Source organism: Anser anser (assembly GCF_964211835.1).
Source record: "Anser anser genome assembly, chromosome: 2".
NCBI classification, from domain to species: domain Eukaryota; kingdom Metazoa; phylum Chordata; class Aves; order Anseriformes; family Anatidae; genus Anser; species Anser anser.
In genome coordinates this window covers 78,742,777-78,755,518 of record NC_139721.1, presented here as the reverse complement: position 1 = coordinate 78,755,518, position 12,742 = coordinate 78,742,777, and the positions used below count along the sequence as shown (strand labels likewise).

Genomic DNA, 12,742 nt, shown 5'->3' with positions numbered 1-12,742 from the left:
ACAAATTGAACCTGTGAGTTTACAGTTCTTTTGGCCCCAAATTATCTGCCACCAGCATCCAACCTTGGCTGGCTCCTGCCTCCACAGCTATATTTAGGGCCGTTGCCCTGTGGGCCCAGAAAGCACCCCATTCTCCGTGGGAGCTGCTCTCTTCCATCACCCCTCATGGAGGCAGTCACTTTCCTCACACACACGGAAAAGAGTTTTCTGCCCCAATTGCCATGTAACTTTCCTCTCCTCGTGTCAGAGGCACTAGGACGCTACCTGAGGGAGGGGTTGCGTGGTCCAGGCACTTGGGAGGGGAACGGCCACTTGACAGGCCGCATACAGCCCAGAGCTGTGACTGAAGGCCTGGAAATAATGCATGGAGCAGCACCTCCTCTGTGACAGCCACTTCTGCAAAGGGCCACTCAGATTTCATCACACTGACAGTGGGGTTAACACTTAGAATCATTAAGGTTGGAAAAGACCCCAAATCATCTGGTCCAACCATCCCCCTACCACCAATGTCACCCACTAAACCATGTCCCCAAGCACCACATCCAACCTTGCCTTGAACACTCCCAGGGATGGTAACTCCACCGCCACCCGGGGCAACCCGTCCCAACGCCTGACTGCTCTTTCTCAGTAGAAATGTCTCCTCATTTCTAGGCTAAACCTCCGCTGGTGCAACTTGAGGCCATTCCCAATCCTTTTCCTAAGTGGTACACAGTCCTCAACTCCCTTCTCTCTCATCTGTTGAGGGGTCCTGGATTTGCCTTTCTAATTACCTCTTTTCTCCCCCTACATCATATGATGAATTCTTTCTACCTTATCCCTCATTTCTTCACCACAGGCTCTGAGAAGCTGTTGCATCTTCTTAAGCCACAGCAGGTGGAGGATATGTAAGATTAGAGATTGAAAGGCATTTCAATAGGAGTGAAGTTGGACACAAAAAAGTTTGAGACCTTTCCCTTTGAAGCTCCATGACAAGGAACACCTTTTAATGTGAGGGAGCTGCAAAATTCAGAAAAACAATTTGTGTAGCAAAAGACCAAGCCAATCTTTTTCCTAAACTCAAAATAATCAGCTGTTACCTCCGGTCATTTTCCACCAAAAGTGTGGACACTGAAACACACAGAGCAAAAACGAGCCTCTGAACGTGGAAGGAAACTGTAGGGGCTCGTACGTGTCACTGGGCAAGAGTGAAGGCAGCTTGTCCTGATGATGGATTGCTCGTAATTAGCTATACTAAAGACCTTAATCTTAAATGGTTTGATCTGCTCAGGGGATAAACCGAACCAGTATGCTCACAGAGTTGAGTTAATCCCTTTCTGCACTCGCATTTGCTATGGCTGTCGTTCACCTGTAAGATTTGTTGGTCCTACACAAGCAATGGGGTGAGAAGGCTGACGTTATTATTCACTTTGGGGACAGTCACTGAGCTCCCAGCGGGCTGGAGGAACCGTGCGAGGCTGACCTGCCTTGAGGAACCCCCTTTTGCCCAGGACGTCGTGGCTCCTGGCTCTGCCCCAGGCCTGGCTCGGCTCCTCAGCTCTCCCCTCACAGCCCCCTCCGCCCCCACAGGCTCGGAGCCGCCATTCCCCCACACACCCGGCAGGCGCCGCCGCTGGGCGCCGGGGCTGGCCGCGGCTGAGGGGAGGGCGGGCCGAGCCGCCATTGCGGCCGCCGAGGGCGGGCAGGGGGAAGGGAGGGAGGCGGAGCGGCAACGGCGGCCAAAATGGCTCGGCCGAGCGCCGCCAGGGCGCTGCGGGCGCTGCTGCTGCCGCTGTCCCCCCGCTCCGTGCCGCTCACGCCCCGGGGACCGGCCGCCTCCTACGGGTAAAAAAAAAAATAATAATACAGCCTCCTCCTGCCCCCCGGCCCGGTGGCCGAGAGCAGCGGGGGTTGGGGAAGGTGGCATTTGACAGGCAGGGGTGGGTGGCAGCGAGGGGTCCCGGTGGCGGTGGGCAAGGTGTTTTAGCAAAGGGGGGTGAGTGCTAGGTTTGGGAAGGTGGGGGTGACAACAGGGACGCTGGTAGCACCCTGAGGAAAGGGCTGCTGCAGGTCGCCGGGGAGGCTTGTTCGGCTGGGAAGAGCCATTAGCTGCTTTCTCTATACTGCAAGGAGCTGTGGCAGGGGTCTGCAGCCCCTTCTCACCAGTCTCGCCTTCCCTCTGCAATCCCCTTTCCCCCTGCATGGCAGGACGCAAGGAGAAACGCTTCCCTAGTACCTGCGGACACCGTCTTTCCTGCAGGTAGTACAAAAGAAGGACGAGGAGGAGGAGGATTAACAGCCAAGTAATACTGCTTACTCTACAAATCCTGTTAAGGAAAAGAGACGTTACACCATTTTTTTTCCCCCACACAAATAAAGACTAAGTTGCATTACAGCCCAGCGGGAACAGAAAGGTAGCGCCCAGACCAAGGTGCGCTCCTACAGAGTATGAGGTGCAGCGGGGCACCTTGCAAGGCCTGCGGGCTCTGCATCCCTAACGCCTTGCTGAAGGCAGGCAGCACGTATCCACCGCTCCGCAGGGCTACAAGCTCTAACACTACTCATTCAGTTACAACATGGTTTGGTTTTCTTTTCTGTTTGGTTTTTGGCATTGCTTCCACGAACATGATTATGCCCAACGATGCAGTCTTTACAAAAAAAATTTGCAGAAGCAAAGTCATCACGGTGACAACCATACTGAAGTCATTTCAGACTCACAGGAGCTTGGTGTGGGGAAGACCAAGTCTTTTAGGAATAGCCACTTCCAGGGCAGTTTCATATATATATATATATATACATATGTTCAGAAAGTATTGAAAGTACACTGTATGTGAAACTCCCAAATTTCATTGGATTGAAGTGAGATCCAAGAACTGTGCCTCACAAACTCAGCAAAATTCCTGAGCTCCCGATGTTAATAATTAATCCTGAAAAAGGTAAAAGGGTAGAGCTGGGGAAAAAATCTAATGCTATCTGAATCACGAAATTAGAATATATACCCCTTGTCTATGAAAACTACATGTTGGTTACTTTTTTAAAAAAAATGGTAACTGTGTGATGAATATTTCTGCTTTGTTTGGATCTGGACCTGCTTTTGGCAATTAATAATCAGAAGCAAAAAAATAAATCACATTTCTATAAAAATCATTAAGAGCAAGGTATTCACTTTTTATGGTGAGAACTGTGATAAAATAACCTGTTGAATCACAAATTAAAATATGGTATATTAAGGAAAAAATAACAAAACATCCTCTTTTAGAAAAAGGCAAAACTCATATTCAAAAAGGGGAGGAGAAGGTATATCTGAATGCTACATTGAGAATATATGTTGTGAAGTATATAGCCATATCAGGTGCAGTACGTGGACTTAAAGAAGGTTTAAAATGGTAGTCAAACTACTCCATTGAATCATATTGGCATAACAATTCAACAAAACTCCCTGAAGTTACAATGACACAATGAGTTTCTTTGTCTGAGCTACATTCTTGAAATGCGGATCTAGATTTGTACTCGAGTTTTCAAGTTAGATCTGCCCAGGTACAAAGACCTGATGCCATTCTGCAAAGTCACTGCTTATAGTTAGGCACGTGGCATGGTTAGCTGTGTTACACAGACCCAGATTTTACGTAGAACCCATATGGCTTCATGTCGCACACATTCTGTGAGCCTGCTGCCACTTATGTACTGGGAACCTGAGTTCACCAGCTATTGGTCATTCCCTTTCTGAGGAATACGTAAATTGGTGGTATTTATTACTTTTAATCCATCATTTGAAGTTTAATACAGGTGGGACTGTGTTTACTTGCTGTAATCAGAATTTATTTGCTAAAACTGAATTTTTAGTGAGTTGTATGGTGCATGGCATGGAATAGAGACTGTTGTTACATGTAACAGTGGGAAGCAGCTTTTCTGTAAGTAAGCATGTGAAGTTCATTCACACTGATTGAATTCATGGGGGAAGAATAATCTATTTAGACTGAGAAGTGCAGGAAACGGGGGTTAAACATTAGGCAACCAAAAGGCAAAATTTATATCATATTACTACCTCTAGATAAAATTAGTTAGGTTGGTGAAAAGATGTCTGGCAACCATTTGGATACAAACTCGCTTAGGAGATCAGATGCAGTCATTTATACTGTTAAGATAATATCTTCAATATATGCTATTTCTAGCATTCTCACTAGGTATTTGTATCCAGAAACGGTATCTCAGGTTAACTGCATTTGTACATCTTGCTTTGCAGTAAAAGGTTAACGTAGGCATTTCAGCATGATGTCCCGTGTGGTCAGTCCCTGTAATCTTGCCAGTTCACATTTTTCCATTTAGAATACTTCTTTAGTGGGCAGGGATTTTTGGTCATGCGTTATTTTCCAATTAAGTATTACAGTGGCAGAAATATCACCCTCATCTCCCTGCAAGGTGTTTCTCATGTAGACCTCCTACAGGAGGAACTGTAACAATAATTGGTGGTTTCTTTGGCAGACAGAGAAGTCTAGTTCAGTAGTACTAAAGTAAACACCAGCCATTTCGAAAGTTACTCTGTAGCAGCAGGAGGTTTCTCCTCTGTAATATATCTCTTTTACCACATTACTGTAGCCATGTAAAGATGCTTTTGTGTTCCCCTTGTTGCACAGTTCTTTTTTTCTTTTCCTTTATCTTAATTCATTTAACTGTATTTGTGAAATACAAGTGCAAATGTTATATAGTGATGACATACCGAATACATCTATGCTCCTGTCAAGTTTTGTATTTAGTCTTCTGTGCATCTGTGAAAGGGTGAGCGACCTATTTAAATTTTATTGTATTGTCTTTCATGTCTAGAAAAAGTAAGTATTCTATATTCCTTTAATGTCCATGTAGTAATGAGACTTAGCTGTCTCAATGTTCTCCTTTTTCTCTTCCCTTTCCTAGTACTTCAATAACATCCGCCAAAATCCAAGTGAACGGAGTCAACTTGCATTATCAGCAAACGGGAGAAGGAAGCCATGCAGTTCTCCTGCTTCCCGGAATGCTAGGTCTGGAGATTTTGTCTTATCTTTGTGGCGCAACCACCTCATTTACCATTCATGCTAGAACATACAATACTATTTTGTAATATGTTCAGCACCTGATTATAGAGCATTGCTGTTAAAAGATAAAATTCCTACACATACAAAAGATAGGATAATGCAGAGTAATTGCAACCAGTTAACTGTTTTTAAAGACTTTATTTATCTCACCAGGCACCTTTTATACATCCATAAATAGTGACTATTTCATAGTCACTCACACCTTCTGGATTTGACTGTGCAAAGTGAGTGTCCAGTATAAGTGGCAAATAGCTACAGAAGGTGCAAAGTAATGGGGGTGGGAGGGGAGAGAGGGAAGAATCGGGTCAACTGTATTTGTTACACAACTGATGGATGCATGCATTTTTAGAAACTAGGTGCATTCCAATTGAATTAATAGACATAATGCAGCACTTGCAGTTTATTAGCATAGTGAAAAAGGCCTGGTTGAGACTTCCTTTTTGCTTAAAAATGCATTTCCATGTTTTGGTTATTCAGGGCAACATCATTAAAACTCTCAATGACATTTAGAGTTGGACAGCAGGTTCTGCTAGCTACACGATATCTGTCCATCGAGATCAATGCTGTTGATAACAACCCTTTGAAATTAACACAAGCTTTTTTTTCCCCTTGATTTTTGCAGTGCATTTAGCCCTTGCACAGCCATTTTAATATAATGATAAATAACCAACTTGATATTCAATTTTCATCCTTTGAATATTTTTATATTAGTGCTGAACAGGTTTCAGTCAAGTAGTGCAATATTGTTACCACATGACCATAATCCAAATGAGAAAAAAATTGCAGTCTTCTTAGCTTCCTCCTAGTGTTCATAGATAGCTTAGTGCAACAGCATTTTCTAGACTGGAGTACTTCATTTTTTTTTTTAATCTTTTGAAAGTCAGAGCCATTGATAAAAGAAACAGTTCTGCATGAGAAAAAAAAAAATCTATTTGACTCTTTTTGGCAACAAACATATTAGAAAAATCAGAAGCTAGAATTCTCTGGGTTTTGTGTCACTGTTTTCATCTCAGGACAAGTATTTAAAGCTCAGCTTCAAGCACCCAAAGTTGTACAGTTTTGTTGAAGTGTTTCATCAAATGAGAACTGTCTCTCAAAATGCTTTTTACCTATAGATCACAATTTAGTAGCTAGAGTCAGTGTATTCCTCCCCTTCCACAGTTTCCTCTGTGCTGGCCAGATGAACAGCAATGATCATGCTACTGGTTTAAATCTGTTAAAGATATGCCCCTACCCCAGTTAATTCCAGGTGAATCAGTTTAAGGTACTCTTTCAGAGCATCCAGGCAGAGCACAGTTTTGGTAAGCTTACATACTTACTAGAAATAGTTTGCTCTCAGTGCACCACAGATACTTTTAAAGATTTTTGTTATGGTACTTTCTGAGAGTTGCAATGCTTAGTTACAATTAGAGATAAAGGGTATTTCAGTTGATGGATAGCCTCTTTTTTTAGAATTAACATACAAGTTTCCCCAGTTTCCATTTAGCATATGCATGCTATAGAAGTGTTATGGTGGTTACTTTAATTGAAAAATTATGATTTTCCAGGGAGTGGTCAAACAGATTTTGGACCACAGCTTAAGTCTATGAATAAGCAACTTTTCACAATTGTTGCTTGGGATCCTCGGGGATATGGACAGTCCATCCCTCCATCTCGAGACTTTCCTCCAGATTTCTTTGAGAGGGATGCAAAAGATGCTGTAGATCTTATGCAGGTAAATCTGTTCTCAGATTTTATTATTTCTCCATATATATTTAAAATCTGTTTTCCTACTGTTATGTGTTGTTTCCAACAGATAGCAAGTTATGCAAAAGAACACACAAATGAAGGCTTAAAACTGGGCAAACACACGCTGTTCTGGAAAATATTTTCTTCTTCGATTTCTTCTGCAATATACACTGAGGTTCAGCAGCGGGGATTAATTATAAAGCAATACATTTTTATTCCAGAACCCTGCCCTTAGAGGTTTACAGCCAAGGACCATGTAAGTTTAGGTGAACTATATAAAAAGAACAAAGCCTATGCCAAGTGATTTGACTGGAAGGGATTACAGTAGTGAAAGATTCTTAGAAATTTCTCTAGCTAATAGAATCTTGGCATTTTGCCTTGAGCAATCCATTGCAAGAAACATCTGATTCTGAAAACTAAGCTGACACTTTGCATTTTACAGCCTATTACTGAAATAAATTTTGTGGGAAATTGAAGGGTTCCTGTGATCATAACAGCTCTTAATAACAGAGCTATTGATATTATAAAGAATATGACCTAAAGCTGAAATAAAAAATCCTACAGGATGGAGAAATATTTATTCCTAAGTTCTGCTTTTATTCCATCCTGTAAGTGCTAACACTATTCTCTGGTTTAGTTTTACCTAATATTTGGGCTTTGTTACGTTAAGCTATACAGTTTCATTGGCCATGTTAAGAAAGTTGGCAGAACATTAAATTCCAAAAATATGAGACAAGATTCAGACAGTGAATCCAAATGTATTTCTGTAACGAGCAGTAACCTTACAGAACCATATGAAACTGGAAATGCAGCCATATTCTGCATGGTGAAACAAAATCAGTCTGACAGCAGAATCGGGATTAAGATACAATTGTGCCCTCTAACCATAGAAGCAATCTCTCTGCACAGTAAGTCACCAATTTCTTCTGCTACACTAACAAAGAAAACAAAGCTGCTCCCATGGATAGGTGACAAACTTTCTGTTTAAATGGTTATAACCCCCTTTCCTGCCTCTGTTCAAATACTAATAGATGCCAAACAGAAAACAAAGCTGTCCTCAGAAAGCATGTAACCATGCAGCGTGCAAACAGGACAGCAGCCTACCAATCTTTAAAGCTGCCAAAGCAAATGAGATGTGGCATCCTGTTATTTTTGAAGATGTTCATTGATGTGAGCATATAACAACAAATGATTAAAGTCTTCCCAAGCATGGGTAACTTGATTCTATTTTAGCATAGCATATAAAGGATAGCACAAATCCGAAGGAATCATCCCAGCTAGGATTTCCAGAAAAAAAAAAATCATAACTCCTGCAGAGGGCTTTATGATGTATGCTTTGCATGCACACAGACAGAAAATCCATCTGTATAGGTGGGCCTTCAGAACCTTTATTCTAGGCTCTTCCAGGTTCTGGTGCCTCTGCTGGAGCTGTGGCTGCTGCAAGGTTTTGACAAAATAACAAAAGCTGAAATTCTGAAGAGTATTTTGCACCTCGATGCAAATGACAGTGCTGTTTATCACTGTATGGGTTCTGTCAAGGAGTTTGTGTGAAATGAAAGGAGTATAATGCAATAAGCCTGCTTTGCTGTGCTCCATCCCAGTCTGTAAGAAAAGCCCAGCAAAGGCCCATAGCCTTAAAAGTTATCATTATGAAAACTCTATTGATATTTAAGAGGTACTTATGCTGCAGATCTACTGTCCAAATGAAAGTATGAATTTGGGCTTCTCCCAGTTTTGGTGAATCAACTGCAGCCCTTATTTATTGCATAATTCCTGTGATCCAATGAAAGTATATAGTACTGAGTGATATTACATTGCACTGCTATAAATTATTTTTGTCACAGCACGCATGATCTTTCAATTGCATTTCACACAGACCTTGATGGAGGAGATGATTTCAAAAGAGATTTTGTTCCCCATGGGGTAAAGAGAGCACAAAATCACCCACGGAATCGAGGAGCTGAAACCAGCTCTCAGGTTATTGCCAGTATTAAGTAGAAGCCTGTGCTGTAAGTAGTCCAAGATTAAAGCAAACAAACATGCATGCCATATCCAAGATGCCTGTTACATCACATTGTTGTTGGTTTTTAATTTTTTTTTGAAAAGCACAAGGGATAAGAAATTCCTCATGCTGGAAGGAATCCTGAGACAACCCAAAGTATGCATCAAGATAATGGCTAGTTAATGAGAGAAATACAGAACTGGAGGCAAATATATCTCAGCTGACGCACTGACAAATAACTTAAGACAGAGAAAAAAAATTAGTAGCCTATTCCGCCCATCAGCCAACTCTGAGATCCATGCGTTGCTGTTGGTGCTAGGAGAACAGCTGCAAAAAAAAACATGAGCTTTGTAAGCACTGCTGCCAACCCCTGAAGCTTGCCAAGACACCAGTAACACTTAGCAGAACAATACTTAAAGTTGATCACAGATAACTAATTTTTGAGCAGGCCAAGGTCAGCTACTAAAATTCCAGGCTCCCTTTTCTTCCTGTCAGATCTTACCTAATATGTCCTTTTCTTTACCCTGCCTTATTTCTTTTCTGTTCGCTAATTATGGCTTAGTCAGATGAAATTGAGTATTGACCAACACTACAGTAAACCTAGTAGTGAGGAAGGGGCCAAAACCAGAAAAGCCTGATAGCAATAGAAGTTTGCCAGGTATCAACTCCACTGATAAGGCTATGCCTCACTGGAGCTTCAAGTTTACAAGCAAGAGTAAGCTTCCAGATTATAAACTACTTTTTCCTCTCTGTGTAGTTCTTTTGTTTCTCTGATTTCCAGTGTTTTTGCTTTCTTCTGTCCAAAGAAAGCAGGATGGGACTTCCAACAGCAAAACACTGAGCACCAAAACACCTTGTTCAACTAACTTCCTCTTTTTCCTTCACAACTACAATATCTTCATTGATGACATCTAAAAAGCTGTAATTTTTGGGGGGGGGAAAAAAAAAAAAAAAAAAAAAAAACAACTTTGAAACCCTTGATTATGCTTGTTTCCTAAAGAGTTCGCAAACTCAGACTCCTACATGCAAAACATCGAATACTTCTTAACCACTAAATTTCATTCCTGTAAAAATGGTGAATTTGTTCCTTAATGCCTTTATCTTTCTCACCTTTTGCCCGCTGAACATCATATACACAAAATCCTCTCTCCTGTCACTGCTGTTGCCCTCTACCACAGATCTTGGATATGTGAGCAAATGAGAATTTTGAATTCTGAGTGGAAAGCGGTGTACAGGTCAGAATGAATTAAGGTTTTGGTTGACTTTTTTTTTGCTCTGAGCCTTCCTTTATGAGAAGGAGGTGTTGCAATATCAGTGCTTTGAACTGGAATTCATGATGAACTAAAACTTAAAATTAGTTCATCCATATTGATTTCATGAGTTCATCAGTTATATGCTTCAGAAAATGTGGATTAGGCACCTAAATTCAATACATTCCTGTAACAAACACGTTAAGCATATTTTGGTCATTACTCAGCAGATTTTTTCCCTTTTTTCTTTTATTTTATTAAAGAAAAAAGCAAACAGCTAGCATAAGTAAATTAGATCACTGGATTCCATTTTTTTAAATCTTAAACTTTTCTTAAATTCATCTTGATTTTGGATTACATACCATCCCACACTGTGATAGTCTTTGCCAACTTTATACAAAGAGAATTCACACATTCTTGATACTGTCAGGCTTTCTGAAAAGGTCTTTACTATCTATTCTAAATAAACATTTCTTAATTTCAAGAGGGCTTCTTAAATGTAGCAGAAATCTAATATGACTGATGTTTGTTTCCTTAAACAGCCATGGAAATATGGAAGGGCAGGTATAACTTCTTATTTTCCAAATATTTGACCTATGTTTTTTGTTTTGTTTTTGTATAGAAGGAAAATCTATATTTTCTAGCTAGCTGTAAGCTAACTATAGCTCAACTATGCAGTGTTGTGTCTAGATCTGTACAGACAGTTTTCAAGAAATTCTTGATATTTGCTAGTAAAGCCAAGTGATATTTTTCATATAACTTTCTTGTACAAATCAAGGCATTGAAATTCAAGAAGTTCTCTTTGCTGGGATGGAGTGATGGTGGTATTACAGCACTCATCGCAGCCGCAAAGTATCCAACTCTTATCCACAAGTTGGTTGTCTGGGGAGCAAATGCTAGCGTTACTCAAGAGGACGTGAGAATTTATAATGGTACGTATAAACTGAATGGGTAGGGGAATATCATATCCTAAAAAAATTATTTTCATCTCATCTTGATCTAAGGATTTCAGTCACACTACAGCTAAGTAGGGATGCAGTTGAAGACATAACAAAACAAGACACAAAATTCACCAAGTTGCTAACTATAGGGATAGATTAAAATCATAGGGAGAAATTGCCCAACAATTACTCCGAGGGTAATATAGCGGAATTAAGAAGGCCTCATCAACAGCTGCTAAAAAGCATAAGTTATAATAGCTTGTCAGTCATTTTCAGAAGGTAAGATTTTTGTTGCTTTAACAAATTCCTAAAAATAAACTCCAAATAATCCTACTGACCCCACATTTGATTTACGTTGTCATATCTTGCACAACACTTAGACAAGGTCCACAGAAAATCATCGGACTAGCACATAACAGCTTTTGCCTGTAGTGTCTATGTAACGCATGGTCAGTAAGAAAACAACTTCATAACTTACCATTTGAGCAAAGGAAGCAAATTAATCATTCAAGTAAACATCCCAGGATGCCTTTCTAATTTGCATTCCTTTCAAGTTAATTACTGTGGTTACAAAACCTTTCCAAAATAAATAAACACCATATTTCTGATCATTATTACACTCAAGTAAAACAAAATCTGACCATTCGCTACTCTAAAGCAAAACAGCAGTGCTAGAACTCAGAAATGAACCTTATTTACTTCTGAAATTAGAAATAAAAAGAGTTAACCATTCAGCCTCTCAACAAATGTAACTGATCGTAATTTAATTGAAATTTAATTGAAGTGATTGGCATTTGATTTATACCAGCTGTGGAATCTGTTTGGCTTCAGCTAAATTACTCGTGTATGTATTGTACATGTGTACTTACATCACCTGTACTAAAGCATTTTCATTATCATTAGTAGTAGCAGTAGTTGTGTGGGTTTTTTTTAAGCTTTGTAAAAGTGCTACTTCAGTTCTTTACATGCTCTTATATGTACAGAGGTTTTATTACATAATAATTACAAAATACACATCAGTCAGAATGAGCCAATAGAAAAAATAAGTCTTACTTTAGAAGGACTGCAGTTAGTGCCTGCAACAGTGCTGACTTTTGGCCTTTTTGTGGACTGGTGCTTTCAACATCTCTCTCTGGGTGATAGGGCTCCTGAAGGAGCAGTGCAAGCCTTCTGCAAAGCCCATCAGTGCACCTCACCTACAACAGAGGGTTTGGTAAGAGAGAAAGGCGTTCTTTTGGTATCTATGTCCTATCAAGGTTTGGCTTTCTTCTTACCATCTTTTTAAAGTAATGATGGCTGTATGGATAAAACAGTACATTCTGTAAGGGAAACAGCTGTTCAGTGACTGCTAGCCTGGGATGATCACACTCATTTCCTGGTGGTCACCAATCAGATGTTTCAAAACACCACTTTCAATCAGTACTACCTTGCTCATTTGGCTGGACAGGTTCTGCTTGTTAATTAACTGCAAACTCCTTTCTTTCCTTATTTTCCATCTGAAACCAATTAAAAGCTTTGCTACTGGCATATATTACTGTTGAATGATTCAGTACTTTTTAGGTCTCTTTTAGCATTCTTTGCTTTGTCAATGTTGTTTTGAGCTTTCTTGATGAAAAGCTGTACAACTGAAACACAGTTTAGTGAACGTCACCTTTGTGGATATCTGGTTTGTGAGCTGTATTTAAAATTTTAGGGGAAAAATAAGTAAAGCTGACAAATAACTAGAATGTCAGATTATTTGTACAACTGTAGCCAGTATGCCATGAGTCATGGGGC

The 12,742-nt window shown here is 40.4% G+C and overlaps 1 protein-coding gene across 2 annotated transcripts in view; it reads left to right on the top strand.

Moving 5' to 3' along the window:
• The first annotated feature begins 1,665 nt into the window (after positions 1 to 1,665).
• BPHL (biphenyl hydrolase like) overlaps positions 1,666 to 12,742 on the top strand; it is a 31,421-nt gene continuing 20,344 nt past the window's right edge. Inside the window, exons 1-4 of one of the 2 annotated variants that reach the window (XM_083825320.1) lie at positions 1,666 to 1,821; positions 4,888 to 4,991; positions 6,593 to 6,759; positions 10,804 to 10,957. In XM_083825320.1, coding sequence (XP_083681446.1) covers positions 1,721 to 1,821; positions 4,888 to 4,991; positions 6,593 to 6,759; positions 10,804 to 10,957 — 526 coding nt within the window. In that variant the 5' untranslated portion in view covers positions 1,666 to 1,720. The remainder of the gene's footprint in view (positions 1,822 to 4,887; positions 4,992 to 6,592; positions 6,760 to 10,803; positions 10,958 to 12,742) is intronic. The other variant, XM_083825321.1, reaches the window with a different exon arrangement.